Genomic DNA, 24,247 nt, shown 5'->3' on the forward strand with positions numbered 1-24,247 from the left:
CAAATTTTAAATGGATCCTTTACTATTATCAGATAGCTTTGAAAATCCCACCTGTTCTATAGGGTGTATTCCATTGCATAACACTTAATTCCTGTAACATAAAACTCTCTCTTCATGCTATTCAGGTGAATTTTTACGACTCCAGATCTGTAAACGATGGTACCCCACATCTTTAAAGGACAGAGACAGAAACTGACATCTCTCCCTGCCTCTCTGAGCAAAGGGGATGTGGCCTGTGTATGAAAGTTCAGTGCCCTCAGTATGTGGGGAATAAAACCTAGTTAATGAAGTGCCTGAATTTTCAGAGCACACAATGGGTAGAAAGCTCAGATAAAGATACGGTGATGGAAGAGGGAAGTAATGGGAGACGGAAAAAGTGACCTACACAAAGTTATGAACAACTTTCACAAAGGATTTTTATTACACATTTAATTCTGTCCATTCCATCAATATCAAGAAAAATGTAGGTGTGGCACTTGTTCAGCCACTTCCAATTAACAAAAAAACTTTGTAATAGTTGTGATATAAGTTTCCAAAATAGGACTTCTAAGCATTTTCTTATGATTACATCAGATAATACAGCTGTTATTTTTTAAAAAAAATCACTGGTATCAAAATGCAGATCTGATTGGAAAGATAAAGATGAACAGAGATTTTAAAGCTTTATAATTTCAGTACTATTTTTCAGCTGGCACTTAGTACTATAAACTGTTGATTGCAGGAGAGCTACCTGAATGTATAGTGCTGAATCCTTCAAACTTCATTTCTAATCAAGTAATCATTCCAGCCTAATGACTTGCCTGATTCAATTTGCTGCGCAGAATTTGATACATTTTATTTTATAAGCAGTAGTGTAAAATCAGAATGATGGCTGGTTAGCGGAAGGCAGTAACCACTGTGGAGTTTACTACTTTTGGCTGGCCAAGGTGTCAAATGACTTGGTGCTGCCTTGGGCTTCTGCCATGAAAGCCTCTATTTCTTCCACAGTACGCGGGACACACGTTAATAGCTCCATTCCATTGGCCGCCACTGCAATGTCATCCTCAATTCGGACCTGTTACAGAGAACACACAGTTACCAGTACATTCTAGTGTGGTGTGAGAGAGACACTAGTAAGCAATGGCAGTTGGAGTGTAAAGTGCACATTCAATCCAGCTTGGTGTAGATGAACAAGGCTTTGTGAGCACCAGAACTTCCCACTGCTAGGAGAGAGGCACAGAAGTCCATTAGGGTGAAAATTGCCCCTTTGCAGGTGCCCATGCTAGTCTCTCAGGTTCACATAAACTCAGCAGGCAAAGCAACCATGACGGAGGAAGTGTATCTGCACTTGGTGTGCCAGGTGCCAGCTAGGGTGGCCTGTGGGAGGGACGAGGAAGATACCTTATATGTATCCAAGAAACCCAAACTCTCAGGCACAGGGGGCAGCAAGGGAACCAGGCAAACCCTTTCCCTGGATCTTCTGGCACTTCTCCAGCACACAACCCATTTACTCTAACTATGCTGGAGACAGATTTGTCCCTGAGTACGGTGCCATTCAAATGTTGACCCATTTGTATACAGAGCAGCCATGTTGCCGTGCTGGGTCTAGTTGTCTTTTTCACTTTACATCACATTGTTGTCTTTTTTTTTTTGAAAAGCATAATTAGCTCCACAATGAATTATCTACAGCAAATTACATGTACCTGACACTGTTACTAACAAACCACTGAACTTTGAGCTGACAAAGTCTTACAGTGGCTTTTAGTCCAACATTACTTTTAAAAACACTATCATTTATGTGTTAAGGTTGGGTAAGAAAGCAGCAGGGTTTTTTTCTTCACATTTCCAGCTCTTGTTCTGCTAAAATGAACAGCTTGTACCATTTTCTATGCAGCTTTAATTTCCCATATCTCTTTTTACCAGGAAATATGCCTACCCAGTCATTCCTGTTATCTTATCAGAAAAATGCTAGTAAGTCACTAAGCTGCAATAAAAGCAATTTTAGTAAGGTGTCAATCCAAGAGAACACAAACCATGGTGACTCCCACCTTACAGTGGCTTTAATTGTTTCTGACCTCTTGACATTTTAAACTAAAAATAAAGCTGGTTAACATTTGTACTTCTGCTTGCAAAATAATCCATTTGTTCAAACAAAATGAGTCATCTAGACGTATTAAACTGTTTAATGATGTCTTTGCCACATTACTTGATACCACGTAAAAAAAATAAAGTGCATTATAAAGCAGAATTAAATAAACTGTTGAGTTCACACATTTGATTTGTACAGCTATAAAATCAAAGGCTGTGAATCTCCTTTTTACTCTGTATTTTCTGAAAAGCATGCATCTGAAACAGCAGAAGGGAAGTAGATGACATGGCATGAGCAAGTGCATGCATCTGAGAGAGATTTCTATTTTATTGTTCTTGAACTGATCAGTGGATCAGAATAAAAAAACGCATGCAAAAGAATCCTAAACATTGCCATGTCATCTTTGAAGAACTGGGTGATGGTAAGACTGGGAACCAGTGACGGAAATGGGAGGGGGGACTTGAAGCCAGTTGCCGGGGGTGGGGAGGGTAGACCTGGGACTGACTGAACACAGAGACTTGGGCAAAGAGTTAGGGTGAGTGGAGGAGAGACTGAGCTAGGATGAGGTGCCAGGGAGGATGACTAGGTCTGGAAGCCAGTAATGGGAGAGGGGAAGAAAGAAGGGATGGGGAGAGAGAGATTGCATGAGGAGCCAGAAGTGGGAGACAAGGACTGGCTGGGCAAGGAGACTGGGACAAGAAGTCTGAGGAATGGAGACTGGGACTGGGTAGGCAATGAGAATGAGACAGGGACAAGGAACCAGGACTGGGACAACAAGGACAGGTTTGAGGGGACAGGGCCGAACAGGTCAAGCTTGCCTTTTTTGAGGGGGGAGGGAGAGAAAACAGACAGAAGAGCCTGTACACTAGAGAACACTCCTCTCCAAAACCTGGAATAGAATCCAAGATTCCTGGGTCTCACCATTCCTCTGCTGTCTGCAAATATCAGTGAAATCTACTGACAAAATGTGTGTTTCATCCCACTCTAGTGATGGTCCACACAGAGGATGACAACCTACAACTACAATCAGTTACTTTATTGACTCAAGCGGCGAGGTCTGAGTGGTAGATCTAAAGGTTGCAACCCTACTGATGACCCATGTGGGTTTCAATATGCTGCTACAGGATGGAATTTGGTTTTTTTAGTTTTCTTTTTTAAAAACCCAGAAAATTATACACATACACACACACGCTATGTTGAGGACATTAAGACTACAAAATCAAACACTCAAAGATTAGTTGCTTGTGCAACCTTAATTCAGCCTCCTTGTCACATGTACAGTACATTGCAGGTGGCTTTTAGCTACAAGTCTAGCTTTTGGATACATTGTACAACATATCCTCTAGGCATCTTTGGGTTTTTATACACAAAATGACTTGTTTCAGAAATATTTCTGGAGAGGCAAAGTGACCAGTAATGTAGGCATTGTCCTTCAAACACCACTCTCCTATCAAGTGTGGTGGTATGGCCTATTTAGATAGATAAGATTGCACAACTGTGTATCTCCAGCAGCAGACCTTCACAGGGTTGACTCAATGGACCAAATCCTTCCCGCAGCAGCAGTCTCATGGGTAAATCCAAGGACAGGATGTGGGTTAAATAGTTTTCATCAGCTGACCATGTAACCAGCCTAATACACTGTTTTCCAGACTCATTAATATAGTGAGGTGCTCTGGGCTGGATGTCCTGTGTTGTCTGCCAAGTGAAGGGTGCTGTCGCACACATCTAGTTCTTTTGGCTATGATATGTTAAAGCTTTGAGGGTCTAAACACAGTTCTGACTCACATACACAGTTAAACAGTACAGATTAACATTATGTCAGACCCCAGACATGGTTAGCAAAGTCACATGGGATACGGCTGCTGGGAGTCCCGCCTGTGAAACCATGGAAACATATGGCCCATAGAAGCTACTATGCATATTAAATTAGCATAAACACTGCAGTCCGATTAAAGCAATTGAGTGTCTGCCTTGAGGAGTCTGAGGTGGCACTCTGGAGAAGTCGATGGACAGAGGTAAGGGGAGGGATTCTGATGCCTTCCACTGACACACATCAGCATACTTGTTATTTTTAAGGTTACAAGTTTATCACACAAGAAATGTGTATGTTTACACTAAATGGCAATGGAGCACTGAACAGTCTGCCGTAGTTATTATTTTTCATAGCTCTATTTCTTACAGAGAGCACAGTCTAGTATAAAATCCTATCTGCCGAAAATCCAAAGATTAAAACTGCCACATTACTACAGAGTGACACCTCCTCATGATCTCAGCCTGACCAGTACCCCATTCCTACACACAGCACATTCTTATTTCAGCCCCATTTGCTATCAATGGTCCAGTCAGAGTTTATAGACAGTTAATATATTAGTAGCTATTTGAACAAATGGTTGATCAATTATTAGAGTCCATCACAGACAGGTTGCTTAGAATGGTTTTAGAGAAAACTGTACATTTCATCATTGCTAACAACTTTTCTATACAAAACCTTTATAAACATGTTTTTGGGACACTATTAAACTTGCATGATGTGAAATATTAAGAAGCAGACAAGCATGTTTGTGATTATAATGAATCATTTTTCAATCGTTACGAGTAATCTGTTTCATTCTGTAACATGCATCTACCACAAACACAGGAAGTGAGCTCAGCCTTATGTAAATTAAAAATAAGTATAATAACTACACCTCTACCCTGATATAATGCGACCTGATATAACACAAATTCGGATATAACGAGGTAAAGCAGCACTCTGGGGGGTGGGGCCGCGCGCTCCGGCAGATCAGCGCGTCAGTGTGTCTGGCTCCGACACGCTGCTCTGAGTGGCGTGTTAAGAGTGCCGGGCCGGGGCTGAGGGGTTGGATAAGGGGCAGAAGGTCTCGGGGGGTGGGGGTGTGGGGCAGTCAGGGGACAGGGAGCAGAGGGGTTGGATGGTTCTGGGGGCGGGGCAGTCAGGGGTGTTGGATAGGGCGTGGGAGTCCCGAGGGGCCTGTCAGGGGACGGGGGTGTGGATAGGGGTCGGGACAGTCAGGGGACAGGGAGCAGGGGAGTTGGGTAGGGTCCTGGGGGTGATTAGGGATGGGGGGGTCTCTTGAGGGGGAGGTCAGGGGACAAGGAGCAGAGGGGCTTAGATAGGGGGTGGGGTCTTGGGAGTCTCTGGAGGGGGTAGTCAGGGAACAAGGAGCCGGGGGGGGTTGGATGGGTCAGGCGTTCTGAGGGGTCAGTCAGGGGGCAGGAAGTGACTATTAATAACGGAAATGCTCGAGGCCTAAGCAAGTTTGATATAACACGATTTCACCTATAACGCGGTAAGATTTTTTTGGCTCCCGAGGACTGCGTTACATCGGGGTAGAGGTGTACTACATTGCTCTCTGAACCAAATAAAAAAGCAATTAAATGACCCTATACAGGTGCAAAAAGGAAATTTTTCTGCTTTTTAATTGCACTTAATGTTTATTTCTGAATTAAACACCAACATTTTGAAAAATAATACCATAACATGACCACATTTTCAAGGTCATGGAATACGTAAAGTCATTTACTTTTAAATTAGAACAATTTGTAAATCTAAGCAGGAAATAAATTTAAAAATCCATTTAAAATTCAGTTGTGATTCAGTGTTTTTACAGACAGACACACATGTTGATCTGGTCGCTACCTCAATCAACAACTAATGCTATGGGGCAATATGAAGCCTGAGCAGTGACTGAACATAATAGGTCAAAATCAGATTGCGTGGTTTTACTGGGTTTTAGAGAAAACATCACATGAACTGCCTAAATCAGTAATCAGCTTATGATGAATGGAAATGTCAAACCCCAATACATGTGAAAGATAAGCTCAGAGGATACTGTTTAGAGCTAGGGTAGTCAGCCTTTCACTTTCCCTTGGGGGAACCAGCTACTTTTCCTGTGCATTAAATAAGACCACAAGAGACTTTCTAAACTGGACAATCATTTGTATTATGGAAGCACCTAGAGGACCCGGATGAGATGGATGCCATGTTGTATTATACACTGTACAAATATATAAGACAAGACACAGTCCTTGCCCCACATAGGTTACAATCTAAATAGACAAAACGAAGGATGTGAGAAAGAAAAATCATCTTAATTTTACAGGTGGAGAACTAAGGCACAAAGAGATAAAGTGACTTTCCTAAGATCACACTGGAAGTCTGTGACAGAACGAGGAACTGAACCCAGGTTTCCTGAGTCCCAGTCTAGTATTTTACACTCAAGACCATCTTTCCTCTCCAAACTGGCACAATTAATAATGTATACTTTAACTTCTTGACTACCTCCAGGAAAATAATGATGAAAGAAATCCATTGTTGACCCCAAATCACATTTTTAAGCCTGAGCACATTAGTTGCACCCATAAAGTGTGCACAAACCTGTCACACACATGGGTCATTTGGACACCTATGTATAGGACTTGCATATTTGCAGAAGTTTTGCAGGCGCAGTTTAGGCACCCACATTGGAGCTCTGTGTTGTCTCTTCTTTCTTACTTTCTCCTGGAGCTTTACTTGGATTCTACTTCCTCTCTCTGGCCAACTCTAAGCATGAGTGATTAGAATGAAGGCCATAAGCCTTCTGTGACGTTGCACTCTATGAGATTTTATAAAAATATGCTAATGAGTGTGAATATAATTAACTATTAATATAACTGCTTCATGCAAAAGGTCTCTTGTAAGGTATCATTACGAAGCTTATGATCTACGGAGTGTGGTCATCCTATTTGTATAAATGTATCACTTTTGTATCTGAAACTAGAAATACAAACTATAACTCAGAGGTCCTTTTGTAGTTATATGAAGTGTGGACCATTAATGGTAGTTTGGAATCTTACTGGCTCCCATTAACCAGGACAACTGACTGTAGATTGCTCTGTTTTACTTGCAAGTCTTCCTGCATACCTGTGGGCTGGCAAATGGGTAATGAAGTCTTACAGTGACATGTGATGTCACCTGAACTGGAATCCATCTTTAACCTGGTGCTTTTCTACTGAGAAGGAGAGGTGGGAACCCAGAGGGACAAAATATTCCCACCTTATGCAAAAGATATATAAGTGGGTGGAACAGAACAAATGGGGCGCCCATCATGAGAAATCCCCTAGCTACCATCTGAGCTGGAACAAGGGCTGTACAAGGGGAAAGGATTGTACCCAGACTAGGAAGGTGTCCCGTCTGTGAAAGAAACTTATTGAAACATCTCGGAGAGTGAGATTTTATCTGTATTCAGTTTTATTACCGTACTAGGCTTAGACTTGCATGTTTTATTTTATTTTGCTTGTTAATTCACTTTGTTCTGTCTGTTGTTACTTGGAACCACTTAAATCCTACTTTCTGTATTTAATAAAATCACTTTTTACTTATTAACCCAGAGTATGTATTAATACCTGGGGGAGCAAACAGTGTTATACAGGGGAAACAATTTATGAGTTTACCCTGTATAAGCTTTATACAGGGTAAAATGGATTTATTTGGGGTTTGGACCCCATTGGGAGTTGGGCATCTGAGTGTTAAAGACAGGAACACTTCTTAAGTTGCTTTCAACTGCTTAAGTTCTTAGTCTGCAGCTTTGGGGCACATGGTTCAGACCCTGGGTCTGTGTTGGAGCAGACTGGCGTGTCTGGCTCAACAAGACAGGGTGCTGGAGTCTTGGGAAAGCAGGGGCAGAGGTAGACTTGGCACATCAGTTGGCAACCCCAAGGGGGTTTCTGTGATTCAACCCATCACACCTTCCTCTCCAATTCTTTCTGTTCTCAACAGTGAAAAGACTAACAAAGTCTGTTTCTCTACTGACTGGGATGGGCAGGAATGAGAGAGAGGTTGTTCCTGCATTTCTGTGCTCCACCATGCTGCCTGGGAGACAGGAATTCCCAGTGGTGGGTCCTCTCTTATGGAAATTGCTCCTGCCAGAAATATGTCTGAGCCTTCAACTGACCACATTTAGAGTGTGATGAAACATGCGTGAGAGCTGTTCAACAGTTTCGCTACCTAAAATCTCCCACAGAAAACAGTGCTGCGTGCTGAACATTTTTGAAAGTCTGGCCACTTATTTACTTGCTCACTGCATGTTCTGGACTCTCTTGTCTCTTACTGGCTAAGTGATGCTTTGCAGCATTAAATTATTTTTAATAATATTATTATTAAAGGAATTTGCTTCCTTTTTTGGGATAGTTTTTTTGCTATTAAATTTAAGCCTTGTAAAGTAAAGCCAGACGCTATAGTGATGAGCCGCATACATTATCATCAATTATTCGTATTGCAGACAACTTTCTGACATTTTTTTAGTTTGTAGAGGATAATTCTCCGGAAATGTGTTTGGAAGAGGTATTAACTCAGCCTGTATAAATGGAAATAAACTAGAATGTAGTTACTAAGAACTAAGTAACATTCATTGGAGAGTATCTTTCATCTACCAGGAATCATGTTAAGAGATAGAATTAGAAGGATGAACAAGTGTATTTTTATTGTATTACTTTTATGCTTTGCTGTAAAATTTAGATGTATTTCAGTTTTAGAAATTTATTTCAATTTTTTTTCCAAGACAGAATTAAATGACACCAGCTGGCTGTGTTTGTGTTGTTATTTTAAATAATAAGTGAGGATTGGAAACTGAGGTTGGTGCTCAATCCTTTCCTGTGCACCAATCCCCTTGGCAAATTCAGAGGCCCAATCCAGTTCTTCTTAGATGGAAAAAGCAGTCATCATTAAGGAAGATAAAGCAAAAATTAGGGAAGGGATTGAATTTTGGGTGCTCATGAAACCCCCTGGAGGGAAACATTTACAGTTCAGCACATGAAAAGTGAGTTAGTTGGGCAACAACTTAGCAATGCTGGGCTCATGGATACAAGCAGAAAATGTGTGCACATTGGACTGTCCTACTCCAAACAGATAATGGGAGTCCATGTATCCCCTCACATGCTCTGTCTTGCAGAGTTAAAACGCAAGCAAACATGTGTTCCTCCTTTGGGGTGTTTGCACCAGTACAGTGAATAATGGGGGTTTTGGTTGAATATTTCCAAGACAAGAGAGCCAGGATTAAATCCACTTACTAAATGGTTCCCAAAATCTGTTCTTGGGATAAGTAACAAAAATCCAATCTACTTTTATGGTGGTGTTTAACTGGGAAAGGGCATCTACAGTGTCCCTTTAAAACAGGTTTAAGGGTCACATACAGTATGACTTGCTCAAAGTTAGAAAATGCACAGTTAAACATGACACACTCCTTTCATTCATCAGGATCATGACTGGCTGGCAAGTATTGATAAAAGAAATAACAAGGTAAGATAACATCCCAAACTACCGTAGAGCATTACACATCAGAGGGTAAAGTCCCACATTGTGTGATAAGATTATATACTTTGGATATAGTACTTTTAAAGCCAGCTGTATAGTAGATTGGATGACTCAGAGGATTGGTAATGGAATATAGAATCTTTTGTTTCTAGGTTGGTGGTTCAAAGCCAGCTCAGATCAACAGTGGTGAAGCTGTTACTAGCAGACGATTGTTCAGTGGATTATGATAAATTAGTTGGTGATAGCAATACAGACAATTCCTTAATCACCACCACAAAACTATTGTCTTTGCTGAGAGTCTCAGCAGATAAGCCAAGGAATGAATGGGTGCGCAGGCTGAACTAAAAGCCTCTCCACCAATTAAGGGATATACTGACAAGGCAACATGGGGAAGCTTCAATTCCTACTGCCTGAGTTGTGTCTGGACTGTGGAAGAACATAGGACTTACAGTCTTCAGGTCAATCTGACCCCTTTCAAAAATGCTAATTTTGCTAACGGGAAACGCATCTGAAGGCATCTAACTGGTTAAACGTTCTAGATTAATTTAGTGACGTGAGAAGTATCACAGACAGCATGGCTGGAATGAGACCCTCTGCTTATTCACATGCACACCAGCCACTAGAATGTAAATGATAATTTGGGGTCAGTAGGGTGCAAGACTCATACCGCATAACCTCTATTCTGAGACAGCCATCTTTCCCCATGCACAATCTGCCAGGCAGGCCTTGCAATATGGAGCCTGAGCAGCCAAGATCAAACTTACATGCTCGTGAAAACCCTGAACTTCTCTGTATAGAACCTCACCAATCTTGGTGCACAGGTTTCATATCATGACAACTATAATCCTGCTCAAAGGGTTTTTTCAGTTCTTTACTAATGCCATGCTGGATTAAGGAACATAAGGCTTTCCTTCCACAGCACTTCTTTGTGTTGCTGGCTTGAGCAGAAACTAAATCAGCAATATGAACCTTAGTATCTTGTTTCATAATGTACAAGTTTCTTTGCCTCACCCTGTAGACATGCCACCTATTTAACATGCAGCCAGTTGATGATGGAGGAGAGTACTTCTATCAGTGAAGAAAATGGGCCTCCAGTTAATCTGAGGTGAACGAGTTAAAGAATTAATTTAGAAAGCATGCAGTTGATCTGCGGGACTCAACTGACAAAGTGCCCTCTACAGAAGTAGTTTCCTTCATAATGTATTACATTTTCTAAAACAAATTTCTTCCTGCACATGCATGAAAAGACAAAGTAGAAAATCTGCTTGAACCATTATCTAACCCAGTAAGATAGTGGAAATCTATCAACTTCATGAAAAAACTCATACAGATACAGACAGACATCATCTTACTTTCCAAATGCAAACAGATGGACATCATACCAAAAGAACTGAAGGTAAAAAATCCATTACAGTCTACATACCACACAGACTATGCTGACAGCTTGTGCCACACGCTCTCAAAGAAACTGCGGAACCACCTGATCAACATCCTCTACAGCAAACAGGGAAAGATTAAGAATGAGCTCTCAAAACTGGATACTCTCATGAAAAACCAACCTTCCACACAAACTTCCTCGTGGCTGGACTTTACAAAAACTAGACAAGCCATTTACAACACACCTTGCTTCTCTACAAAAGAAAAAGGACACTAAACTATCTAAACTACTACATTCCACACGGGGCCACAACAGTGGTTCCCTTAACCCACCCAGCAATATTGTTAATCTATCCAACTATACTCTTAGCCCAGCAGAAGAATCTGTCCTATCTCGGGGCCTCTCCTTCTGCCCCTCCACCCCCACGAACATGATACAGTTCTGTGGTGACCTAGAATCCTATTTTCGACGCCTCCGACTCAAGGAATATTTCCAACACACCTCTTAACAACATACTAACCCACAGAGAGCTTCCTACCAAGACTACAAAAAGAAGGATTCTGGGTGGACTCCTCCTGAAAGTCGAAACAACAGACTGGACTTCTACATAGAGTGCTTCTGCCGACGTGCACGGGCTGAAATTGTGGAAAAGCAGCATCACTTGCCTCATAACCTCAGCCATGCAGAACACAATGCCATCCACAGCCTCAGAAACAACTCTGACATCATAATCAAAAAGGCTGACAAAGGAGGTGCTGTCGTCATCATGAATAGGTTGGAATATGAACAAGAGGCTGCTAGGCAGCTCTCCAACACCACTTTCTACAAGCCATTACCCTCTGATCCCACTGAGGGTTACTAAAGGAAACTACACCATTTGCTCAAGAAACTCCCTGAAAAAACACAAGAACAAATCCGCACAGACACACTGTCATAAATATAAAGGGAAGGGTAAACCCCTTTGAAATCCCTCCTGGCCAGGGGAAAGCTCCTCTCACCTGTAAAGGGTTAAGAAGCTAAAGGTAACCTCGCTGGCACCTGACCAAAATGACCAATGAGGAGACAAGATACTTTCAAAAGCTGGGAGGAGGGAGAGAAACAAAGGGTCTGTGTCTGTCTATATGCTGGTCTTTACCGGGGATAGACCAGGAATGGAGTCTTAGAACTTTTAGTAAGTAATCTAGCTAGGTATGTGTTAGATTATGATTTCTTTAAATGGCTGAGAAAAGAATTGTGCTGAATAGAATAACTATTTCTGTCTGTGTATCTTTTTTGTAACTTAAGGTTTTGCTTAGAGGGGTTCTCTATGTTTTTGAATCTAATTACCCTGTAAGATATCTACCATCCTGATTTTACAGGGGGGATTTCTTTATTCCTATTTACTTCTATTTTTTTATTAAAAGTCTTCTTGTAAAAAACTGAATGCTTTTTCATTGTTCTCAGATCCAAGGGTTTGGGTCTGTGGTCACCTATGCAAATTGGTGAGGCTTTTTATCCAACATTTCCCAGGAAAGGGGGGGTGCAAGTGTTGGGAGGATTGTTCATTGTTCTTAAGATCCAAGGGTCTGGGTCTGTAGTCACCTAGGCAAACTGGTGAGGCTTTTTACCAAACCTTGTCCAGGAAGTGGGGTGCAAGGTTTTGGGAAGTATTTTGGGGGGAAGGACGCGTCCAAACAGCTCTTCCCCAGTAACCAGTATTAGATTGGTGGTGGTAGCGGCCAGTCCAAGGACAACGGGTGGAATATTTTGTACCTTGGGGAAGTTTTGACCTAAGCTGGTAAAGATAAGCTTAGGAGGTTTTTCATGCAGGTCCCCACATCTGTACCCTAGAGTTCAGAGTGGGGGAGGAACCTTGACACACACCCATGGGGTATTCTATCTGCTACCCAAGATCCATAAACCTGGAAATCCTGGTCGCCCCATCATCTCAGGCATTGGCACCCTGACCGCAGGATTGTCTAGCTACGTAGACTCCCTCCTCAGGCCCTATGCTACCACCACTCCCAGCTATCTTCGAGATACCACTGACTTCCTGAGGAAACTACAATCCATCGGTGATCTTCCTGAAAACACCATCCTGGCCACTATGGATGTAGAAGCCCTCTACACCAACATGCCACACAAAGATGGACTACAACCAGTCAGGAACAGTATTCCCGATAATGTCACGGCAAATCTGGTGGCTGAACTTTGTGACTTTGTCCTCACCCATAACTATTTCACATTTGGGGACAATGTATACCTTCAAACCAGCGGCACTGCTATGGGTACCTGGATGGCCCCACAGTATGCCAACATTTTTATGGCTGACTTAGAACAATGCTTCCTCAGCTCTCGTCCCCTAATGCCCCTACTCTACTTGCACTACATTGATGACCTCTTCATCATCTGGACCTATGGAAAAGAAGCCCTTGAGGAATTCCACCATGATTTCAACAATTTCCATCCCACCATCAACCTCAGCCTGGACCAGTCCACACAAGAGATCCACTTCCTAGACACTACGGTGCTAATAAGCGACGGTCACATAAACACCACCCTATACCGGAAACCTACTGACCGCTATTCCTACCTACATGCCTCCAGCTTTCATCCAGACCACACCACACGATCCATTGTCTACAGCCAAGCTCTACGATACAACCGCATTTGCTCCAACCCCTCAGACAGAGACAAACACCTACAAGATCTCTATCAAGCATTCTTACAACTACAATACCCACCTGCTGAAGTGAAGAAACAGACTGACAGAGCCAGAAGATTACCCAGACGTCACCTACTACAGGACAGGCCCAACAAAGAAAACAACAGAATGCCACTAGCCATCACCTTCAGCCCCCAACTAAAACCTCTTCAAAGCATCATCAAGGATCTACAACCTATCCGGAAGGACGACCCATCACTCTCACAGATCTTGGGAGACAGGCCAGTCCTTGCTTACAGACAGCCCCCAAACCTGAAGCAAATACTCACCAGCAACCACACACCACTCAACAGAACCACTAACCCAGGAACCTATCCTTGCAACAAAGCCCGTTGCCAACTGTGTCCACATATCTATTCAGGGGACACCATTATAGGGCCTAATCACATCAGCCACATCATCAGAGGCTCGTTCACCTGCACATCTACCAATGTGATATATGCCATCATGTGCCAGCAATGCCCCTCTGCCATGTACATTGGTCAAACTGGACAGTCTCTACGTAAAAGAATAAATGGACACAAATGAGACGTCAAGAATTATAACATTCAAAAACCAGTTGGAGAACACTTCAATCTCTCTGGTCACTCGATTACAGACCTAAAAGTGGCAATACTTCAACAAAAAAACTTCAAAAACAGACTCCAACGAGACTGCTGAATTGGAATTAATTTGCAAACTGGATACAATTAACTAAGGCTTGAATAGAGACTGGGAGTGGATGGGTCATTACACAAAGTAAAACTATTTCCCAATGTTTACCTCCCCCACCCCCTACTGTTCCTCAGACGTTCTTGTCAACTGCTGGAAATGGCCCACCTTGATTATCACTACAAAAGGTCCTCCCCCTGCCCCCGCTCTCCTGCTGGTAATAGCTCACCTTAAGTGATCACTCTGGTTACAGTGTGTATGGTAAGACCCACTGTTTCATGTTCTCTATGTATATAAATCTCCCCACTGTATTTTCCACCGAATGCATCCGATGAAGTGAGCCGTAGCTCACGAAAGCTTATGCTCAAATAAATTTGTTAGTCTCTAAGGTGCCACATGTACTCCTTTTCTTTTAACCCAGTAAAGTTACTCACCCCACCAAATCTTCGAAAACGCTGGAGGACTTCATTATTGATGAAACAAGACTGTGAAAGATCATTGAGTGCTTGGTCCAACAGGCGGTCAATAAAGTAAATGCCTGGTTCCACGGTTAGCACCATGCCTTCCTTAAGAACTCGGGCAGTTCTCAAACTTTTGAGGCCTGGCAGGTCAATGCGGTCAACTCCCTAGGAAAGAAGCATTTGTTTTAAATGACAGAAAAATAAATCCACAGTTAGCCTTTTATTATAACTCTTCTATGTTGAGTCCTCTAAGGACGTATGAAAGCCCAGAAAGGCTAGAAATGGAGTTGGAAGCAGAGGACTGAAATAACACAATACAACCATCTCTATCTTAACTTTCATATCCATCTGCACTTCAAACAAATAGATTCACAGCTTTAAATTCAGGTATGTAAACAGAGCTTTTTTATACTGTGTAAATGCTGGCTCACCACGTACTTGGTATTGAACTCCCACCTTGTTTACCCCTTTAGAAAAATAAAATCTATTTGTATTATTTCTTCCCCCTGCACCCTTTCTAAAGCATTTCCAGTATAATATTTTAAAATGAGTTACAAATCTTGAAACACAGGCCCATTTTATTGCTGAAGGAATTGAATTATGGAGCATGGGACAATTTTCTAAGGATATGCAAATCAACATCCTTATTGAATGTTATTAAAATGTGCATTTATGACCGTGATTCAAAAGCAGTGAGTCTACAACAGTTCTCATCTTGAGTGTCTCACAACTGCAGTCCACTTGGAACTAGATTTTTTCAGATTCAGACTTTCAGGCAACATAGTGCTGACTGATTTTATTGAAAACATAGCCAAAGCGATCAAGTTCTGACAAGTAAAACACTCTCTTCTTTCTGAGAGTTGGTGAAGTACAATGATATATGAAGACATAGTTAGCCAAGAAATTAGAAACATTGCAGAGACCGGTTGAGGATATTAATAATCTTCTCCAAAATGTGCCAGGTATTGCAACACCTGAATAAAAATAAATCCCACTCCCTTGGCTTCAGTGGAAATACTTACAGATGCTTAACTTTACATATGTAAGTGCTAGCGGGGTTGTGGCAATATAGTCCATATACTGGTCATCACAATATTTTGCTGCTGAGACTATGTTGAAGTCACAAAGGATTTTGAAAAAAGAAAAGGAGGACTTGTGGCACCTTAGAGACTAACAAATTTATTAGAGCATAAGCTTTCGTGGGCTACAGCCCATTTCATCAGACGCATAGAATGGAACATATAGTAAGATATATATATATATATATACACACACATACAGATAAGTTGGAAGTTACCATACAAACTGTGAGAGGCTAATTAGTTAAGATGAGCTATTATCAGCAGGAGAAAAAAACTTTTGTAGTGATAATCAAGATGGCCCATTTAGACAGTTGACAAGAAGGTGTGAGGATACTTAACTTAAGGAAATAGACTCAATATGTGTAATGACCCAGCCACTCCCAGGCTCTATTCAAACCCAAGTTAATGGTATCTAGTTTGCATATTAATTCAAGCTCAGCAGTTTCTCGTTGGAGTCTGTTTTTGAAGCTTTTCTGTTGCAAAATTGCCACCCTTAAATCTTTTACTGAGTGGCCAGAGAGGTTGAAGTGTTCTCCTACCGGTTTTTCAATGTTATGATTCTTGATGTCAGATGTGTGTCCATTTCTTCTTTTGCGTAGAGACTGTCCAGTTTGGCCAATGTACACGGCAGAGGGGCACTGCTGGCACATGATGGCATATATCACATTGGTAGATGTGCAGGTGAACGAGCCCCTGATGGCATGGCTAATGTGATTAGGTCCTATGATGGTGTCACTTGAATAAATATGTGGACAGAGTTGGCATTGGGTTTTGTTGCAAGGATAGGTTCCTGGGTTCATGTTTTTGGTGTGTGGTTGCTGGTGAGTATTTGCTTCAGGTTGGGGGGCTGTCTGTAAGCGAGGACTGGTCTGTCTCCCAAGATCTGTGAGAGTGATCGGTTGTCCTTCAGGATAGGTTGTAGATCCTTGATGATTCGCTGGTTTTAGTTGGGGGCTGAAGATGACAGCTAGTGGTGTTCTGTTGTTTTCTTTGTTGGGCCTGTCCTGTAGTAGGTGACTTCTGGGTACTCTTCTGGCTCTGTCAATCTGTTTCTTCACTTCAGCAGGTGGGTATTGTAGTTTTAAGAATGCTTGATAGAATAGAGACTGGGAGCGGCTAGGTCAATTACAATGTGACAATTACACATGTTGAATCTATTTCCTTAAGTTAAGTATCCTCACTCCTTCTTGTCAACTGTCTAAATGGGCCATCTTGATTATCACTACAAAAGTTTTTTTCTCCTGCTGATAATAGCTCATCTTAACTAATTAACCTCTCACAGTTTGTATGGTAACTTCCAACTTATCTGTATGTGTGTATATATATATATTACTATATATTCCATTCTATGCATCCGATGAAGTGGGCTGTAGCCCACGAAAGCTTATGCTCTAATAAATTTGTTAGTCTCTTAGGTGCCACAAGTCCTCCTGTTCTTTTTGTGGATAGGGACTAACACAGCTACTACTCTGAAACTTGATAAACCCAGTCTTGTTTGTTTGCTTTGGTGGGTTTTGATCAGGATTTTATGATTATTATTCACCAGGTTTAACCTAAAACAGGGCGAGCTGAGATGTAATTGTCTTGCTGAACTATGACTGGGAAACAATCAAGATTAAGCAAAGCATTTAGAAATTGTATGTGTCTTAAATACTGAAATGATCAATACGTTAGTTATTTAAGATCTATGTATAACTGAACAGAGATGGAGCATCTTTCTTTCACTGCTGTCCCGTGAGCTATGTCATCTTGGTCTCATTCTGTAACATTTAAAGCCAAGGAAATAAGGGCATCCAGTTTTGTGGATTAATCTCTTTCATGAGCTGTAAAGAATTAGATTAGTAGCAGGGCCTTTTGGAGTTTTTCCAAATATATCTAAGCTGCTTTATACAAACTTCCCCTGAACCAACAAACCATATTTGACTTTTAAGCCTCTATCTCCCCAATTTTGTTTTTAAATTTTTTTTTGTAAATCATTCCAAGCCATTTGCTAGATAAATTGATATACGATAAAAATAACCAAGATGCCAAAACACTCTGAAGACATGATTGACACTGGTTTTGTAATTATTACTTTCCACTTAACACAAATGAGATGAAAGACATTTTCATATAAAAAAAAAGGTTTTGGTGCTCACCATTAAGATCTCAAAGTTCAGCGTTTAGACCATTATCTGTCCTGCTTGCAGTCAGATACTGCTTTTAATACTTTCTCCCAAGAGACAACAAATGTTTGCTATCAATACGCACAGAGTAATTTGCAACTGCTCTGGTGGCAATCTGCTGTTTCTGACAGCAAAGCATTTTTGTCCTAAGTTCCAAACCCAGGTTCTTTGGATTTTAGTAGTGGCTGGGGACGTGGTTACGGGGTAAGGCAAAATTTGTGCACCAAAATGTAACAGCAGAGAGTAAGGACTGAGAAGATCAGATTTTCAAAGTTACAAATCAGAAAACCTGTTGCTGGGGTTGAAGTGGGGGAGTTAAAGGCACTCTTTTGGTGGGGGTTAGCAAAGTGTGCACTGGAGGATTTGGCAATGTGTGAAAGAAAAAGGAAATAAGGCCAGTTTCTCCCTCTTCCTCTCTCAACCCAAGAGCACTTTCCTCTTCCCATGTGTAAGGCAGAGCTATTAAATAGCTTATTAGAGGCCTGGCGCATCGGGAAGGTAAAAAGGGCAGGGTATCAATATATGACAGGCTAGGGTGGAAGAATACAGTCTCTCTCTGGGTACAGTCAGGGTATGTCTACATTACAAGTGGAAGTGTGATTGCAGCTGAGTATACATGACCACACTAGCTAGCAACATGGTAAGTACCCTGGGTTCCAGGTGCGCTTGTACAACCCATGCCACCATATCTTCACTAATATTTTTTGCCACGTTTAGCACAGATATGCCTACCTAAACTGCAATCCTCAGCAATTGCAGTGTAGACATACCCTTATCATGCTTACCACTCTGATATTTGAGTGCCTTATGTGGTACCTGGTTTTTTAGACATATTAGCACTCATCTCACTTGTTATCAAATTCACCAGCTCAGGTGGCTGGCAGCTTCTTTGTCTGTGTCTACATTGCAGTTAAAAAACGGCAGCTGGCCCATGCTTGGGGGGCTCAGTCTAAGGGACTGTTTAATTGCGGTGTAGATGTTAAGGCATGGACTGCAGCCTGAGCTCTGGGACCCTCCCACCTATAGCCCGGCACCAGCCTAAGATCTACACCACAATTAAAAAGACCCTTAGCCCAACCCTGGTTTTTAATTGCAACGTAGACATATCCTTTAAGGACAGAGTCTGCTCAGGCTATTTACAAAAATTGGGTTAAAGCAACTGTTTTCTGTAAAGCTGGCAGGGTCCCTGGGACAGGCCTGAAAATAGGAACACTGCTGTTTCCAGGGCCACCCTACTGTATTGGGTGCATAACCCAGTGGGCAAAATATGTCCCGTTGACCCCAGAATCCTCTGTTAGATTTTCTCCCTTTTATAACTGAAATTTCCAAACAGCATGCTCACCCAAATAACTAACACCTTGAATCAAGCATTGAATACTTTCTATAGCATTGCTGCTTGTTGAGAGCTGAAATGGAGGATCAAAATGAGAGTGATGCATCACTAGACTTTATTATTTGTATTGCAGTACTGCCTAGGAGCCCCAGGCATGGACCAGGACCCTACTGTGCTAGGTGCTGTACAAGCACCAAAAAGGCAATCCTTGCCCCAAAAAGAAATGTAGAACAACGGTACAGTAAACATCTTAGCACCCATGCATCTAAAAAGATACATTCAGTGGTATTTTGGGAAGCCTTGCTTTTGAAGAACTGTTCATATTATTGTACGCTGAAGCAACAAACAGTATCCAAAACCATATTCTAACACTGTGATTTTATTTTGAAGTTCTATTTGCATTTGAAAATTGGTTCACGCCCACAGTAAGCACAGATGTATGACACGGTCATTTGCAACTGTTCTCCTGCCAAGAACATTGGATTCCAATTAATGGTTCATGTAAGGTAACAAAAAACAGCAAATCTAGGCAACAAGCACTGTCAAGGGAACAACAGAATCATTATGTAAACTGAGTATGCTACTATGTGATCAAAATAAAAGTTCAAATTAAGATAAGTGGGCAGTAATATGAAATACAGATTTCGTCTGGAATAAAAAGGAAATTAGGAGGTGAAAAAATACATTGATTCTTTCCTAGTAAAAGGATCCAATTAAAACTAAAGGGCTGCAATGTCCCTGCTGTGCCTCAGTACATGGACATCTTGCCATCATCAGGAGTTGAGAAGAATAAAAATAATAATACAATATCTTATATTTATAAGTACTTTTTCCATTGAGGGATCCAAAGTATTTTATTAACTTAGGGTCCAGTCCTGGTAACATTACCAGATGTAATGCTTACTATGTAATGTGAGTAGTTCCAGCGAGGTTAGTGTCCCCAGTCCTTGGGTCCTCTTGGGTTGTGCTTCGCACAGGACTTAAGAGGGAGCCCAGGGCCTCTGCTAGCTGTATCAGCTGCTAATGGCTCCCCAGGGATATCAGCCAGGGATTGCCTGAGTGTAGAGATGCTCTGGTCACATCCTTCCACAACCCTCACAGAGAATCCATATCAACCTGATTAGGACAGCTCAAAGTGGCTGTAGCAGGGATCAAGATCTGGATCAATATGACTACTCGTAGTTGTAAACTCTGGGCAATATTCACAGGGCTAGGCTCTTAAACAGTTTCAAACTATACACTGGTACTTTTTCTTACTAAGTTGCCATGGGATCTTTAGCTAGCACAAGTTGTTGGGATCTCAGTTTTCGATCACATCCAGTGCACAGCAGTCATGACAATGTTATCTAATTAAAAAATCAAATATTATTTAAATACTCATACTATATTATACTATATCTATATTAAAAATAAGAGTTAGGTTGTTCTACCAGTCACCCCTTGTGCACACCTATGTTTAATGAGCTCATTTATTTTAGAAAAAACAGAGTCCTGAATGGTGAACAATAAAATAAAACCTTGAATTTCATATAATTTGTCTCTTGGTCCCTTCTCCCTGAATTCTTGGTTTTCTTGCTCAGTGAATTAAGTAAACTTCAGTCACCATTCTGTCTGGGTTTTTATCAACAGCCCTAGCAGACTCCAGCCAGCAAAAGAAGCTGCTAGTTAACTGAGTTTGAAACTCACAGCAGGTTAGATGAGTTCCTACTTCAAGCACCATATACTTCTCCTGGTATTTGGGAGTCACAGTTTCCTTTTCTGTAGGATAATCTAATTACTGTACGTGTCAGAGCTTTTGGGACACAACTAAAAGTTAACACTGGGGCAACAGAGACCACAATGTAATTTGGCTATTTTTAAAGTTTTTCTTCTTTTCATAGGCACCAAGCTTTGCACCAAGTTTAAACTGCACTCTATACTTCCCTTGCAATGACTGGAAGAGAATCAGAAAGCAGAATTATGTGTGATTTATTACAAGTAGCACTGCATGTTTGGAGTCAGGTACAATGGGATTTTAATCTACTCCTGTAACTTGGTTCTGATCTTAACTTCCCATGTCGTTTTTGCTTCCCCATTCTCAGATGTCACCAGGTTCCCCTGATGCCATTATGAAAGTACTAAAAGATACTGAATGTTTTTTCTATTTCAACAGATTTAATACAACTCAGGAATGAGAGTAAATGGCAGATATTGAATGGTAAAATCACCATGTTGGCAGCTACCATATAATCGCAAAGAATAGGAGAACATTAATACTCAATGTTTTAATACTTAAATAACTTTTTTGTTACAGACAGAGAACATATGTAGGATATTCTGGGCTTTTTCTTTTGAGGGCCTTTTGTTATTAATATTGATAGGAATTGCCTTTGCAAAAACCCAAAGGCACAAAACTGTAACACACCCCATAGTAATACTTTTTACATCTTATTTTCTGTATATAGTTTAAAAGAAAACTATATTATCACAGTCTTTTACATAAAAGTCACAATCTGTACATACAGTAAATTGCTCCGAATACACTCACCAATATGTATATTAGTCCTTGTTTAAAAACAGAGATGGACTGGCACAGCAAAATTCAGATCTAAACCCCAAATGTAAAGATTTTTGGACTGTGTATTCATTAAAAAGAAACAAAACAAAATCAGTTTCCTAATATTCAAATGAAGGGGTAAAGACCCTGAGAAGTCAAAGTTTCATAACTTGTTAGGTAAAGGGCTGCATTGTATCATGAACTGAGCTTTTTTCCTGTTCTGCTTATGTTAAAAACCGTTTTTCTACTACAACCTGTAAATCCAAAATCTTTAGACTAAACCCTCACAGAAAAGGCCTTTGGGACTTGATAGAGAATGATAATTTTTCTCCACACCTGTAGAATTACACAGCTAGGATATAATGCTCTATTAAATTATATAGGTGGCTTTAAAAGTCTTATAGAAAGGATCCTATTCTGTACTAAACACCATGGTTTTTTCAGGCTAATTTCTGTAGAACCTGATTGGTTTCATCCCCATTAAAGTCTATAGGATTTTTCCTTATGGGAAGCCTTTGCAAACATTCTTCTTGGCAATACTTTTCCTGCTCATTGCCAAGGTGGCCCGCATGGCAGTATATTGCTGAAAAGGGGCTGAATTAAAATAAAAAGATAAAGAAAGAGAAGCAAGTACCTCCTTATCTTCACTCCAGATACACAATTTATTATAGTGATAAAGATGAACTCAGAACTAACCCTACACAAATGATCGTCAAAGGGGAATCATCTTCAAATGAGTGAGCTGTTAGTGGCGTTCTACATGGATCACTTCTTGGCCCTATGCTATTTTAACATTTTTATTACTGATATAAAGTTTGCCCATGACACAAAAATAATAAAGAGGACAGGTACCTGGTACAGAACAATCTGTATCATTTGGTAAGCAGGGTGCAAGCACACAATATGCGTTTTAATATGACTAACTGTAAATGTATACATCGAGGAACAAGGAATATAGGCAATTAAAACCAGAGATGTTTAAAGACAAATTCTACAACTTTTTTTTATAACTTGAGATGTCCAAGTGACAGCTGTTAACCCAATTTAAATTAACTGATTTGTTATTGCAGAAAGCCTTAAAATATACTTAACATTTTACAGAGCCTTGCAGTCAATTAATATAACATGAAATTGAAACATCTCTAGAATCAAGAGACAAGGAATTGGGATTTAAAAGAAAATTTCAACCATCTTCCAATTTAAAATGTTTAACATTTTTCAATTGAACAGCCACAAATCCTCATTTACAAAGAATTTACTCAGAAAACAAATGAAAGTGTGTGGGAAAACTGTATCCATGATTAAATGCTATGGTTGATGCTAAACCTAATAGAGATTTCATACTTTGAAGTTAGCTTTTTCTGACTAAGGGTCAGATTTTCTGAAGTACTTAGTGTATACCACTGGGCCCAGATTTTCAAGCCTGCTCAACTGCCATTTAGGGCCCTAAATGAAGCAACCAGATTTTCAAAAGTGTTTTGGATCCAGCAGCTCCCATCAAGAATTATGCTATTTAGGACAAGGTTTTCCATGAGAGCGGTTCACTGCAGAGAACTTCTGAAAATCAGGGCACTTATTTAGGTCCCTAAATGGGAGCTGTTGGGTGTTAAATTCTTTTGAAAATCTGGCCATAAATGTAGTTTGTATACCACCAACACTGTTTTCCAAAACTAAAAGTTTTTACAAAGCAACAAAAGAAAGATAATAGATATATTCTGAATAAAACAACATTATTTTTATAGGATATTTGCACACATTTTGCAGTGTTGCTGTCAAAGGGCAAGGAAGTGCTTATTGAATGCTGCATGTGAAAGCTGCTTACTGGAAAAAAAATATTACTGCCAATTTTGCAAAAACCTGGCTACTAATGAATAACTAATCTAAGCTAACAATGTCTGGAATCAGTTTTTTGGAACACAGCATACTTTGTTATGGATAGAAATTAGGAAATGAAAAACTTACAGTGTTATTCCAAACTTTGCTGCTTATACTTGAAAAATAATTGAATAATAAGCACTTGGAAAGTTTTTCTTTTTTAAAATAATTTTTAATGCTTTCAAAAATTCTCTCAGCCAAAAGCAAGTAACTTGCTTCTTCGCTAATTAGAAAATAGGGCAGGATACGGCAAGCATGTGCACAGCATGTAATAAATACACAAACAGCATTGTGAAATTCCTCATAAAAGCAGTCTACTTGGTAAATGTTAAACACACCAAAAGAACTTCACAATCTATAAAATATATTTAAAATGTATTGTCTCCTCATAAGAAAATGAAACATAGCCAAGACTCTTCTTTTAATTAACATGGATAAGCGGTGTGTTCGTGCTACAGTGTCCAACTGTGTATATTTATAATTTAATTAAGAAAAATACTGTAGAAAGGTTGATGGCATGCAGAATTACTTGCATTGATTTCCTGATACAACACTGGTAGTAAACTCTCCATATAATTCACAGAGACAGACGTTTAAGTGTCTAAGAGACCAAATTTTAAAAGTTTCCTTCCCTTCCCCAAACTCCCAATCCATCTTTACAGTCATATTTTCAAAACAAAACTAA

At 40.5% G+C, this 24,247-nt stretch overlaps 1 protein-coding gene across 4 annotated transcripts in view; it reads right to left on the reverse strand.

The window, feature by feature from the left end:
- Positions 1–391: 391 nt before the first annotated feature.
- PEPD (peptidase D) overlaps positions 392–24,247 on the reverse strand; it is a 220,505-nt gene continuing 196,649 nt past the window's right edge. For all 4 annotated transcript variants that reach the window (XM_073307882.1, XM_073307881.1, XM_073307880.1 and 1 more), the window contains 2 exons: positions 14,545–14,736; positions 392–1,054 (listed from right to left, as the gene is read on the reverse strand). In XM_073307882.1, the coding sequence (XP_073163983.1) occupies positions 908–1,054; positions 14,545–14,736 (339 nt within the window). In that variant the 3' untranslated portion in view covers positions 392–907. The remainder of the gene's footprint in view (positions 1,055–14,544; positions 14,737–24,247) is intronic.

Source organism: Lepidochelys kempii, chromosome 12 (assembly GCF_965140285.1).
Source record: "Lepidochelys kempii isolate rLepKem1 chromosome 12, rLepKem1.hap1, whole genome shotgun sequence".
In the NCBI taxonomy this organism is placed as follows: Eukaryota; Metazoa; Chordata; order Testudines; family Cheloniidae; genus Lepidochelys; species Lepidochelys kempii.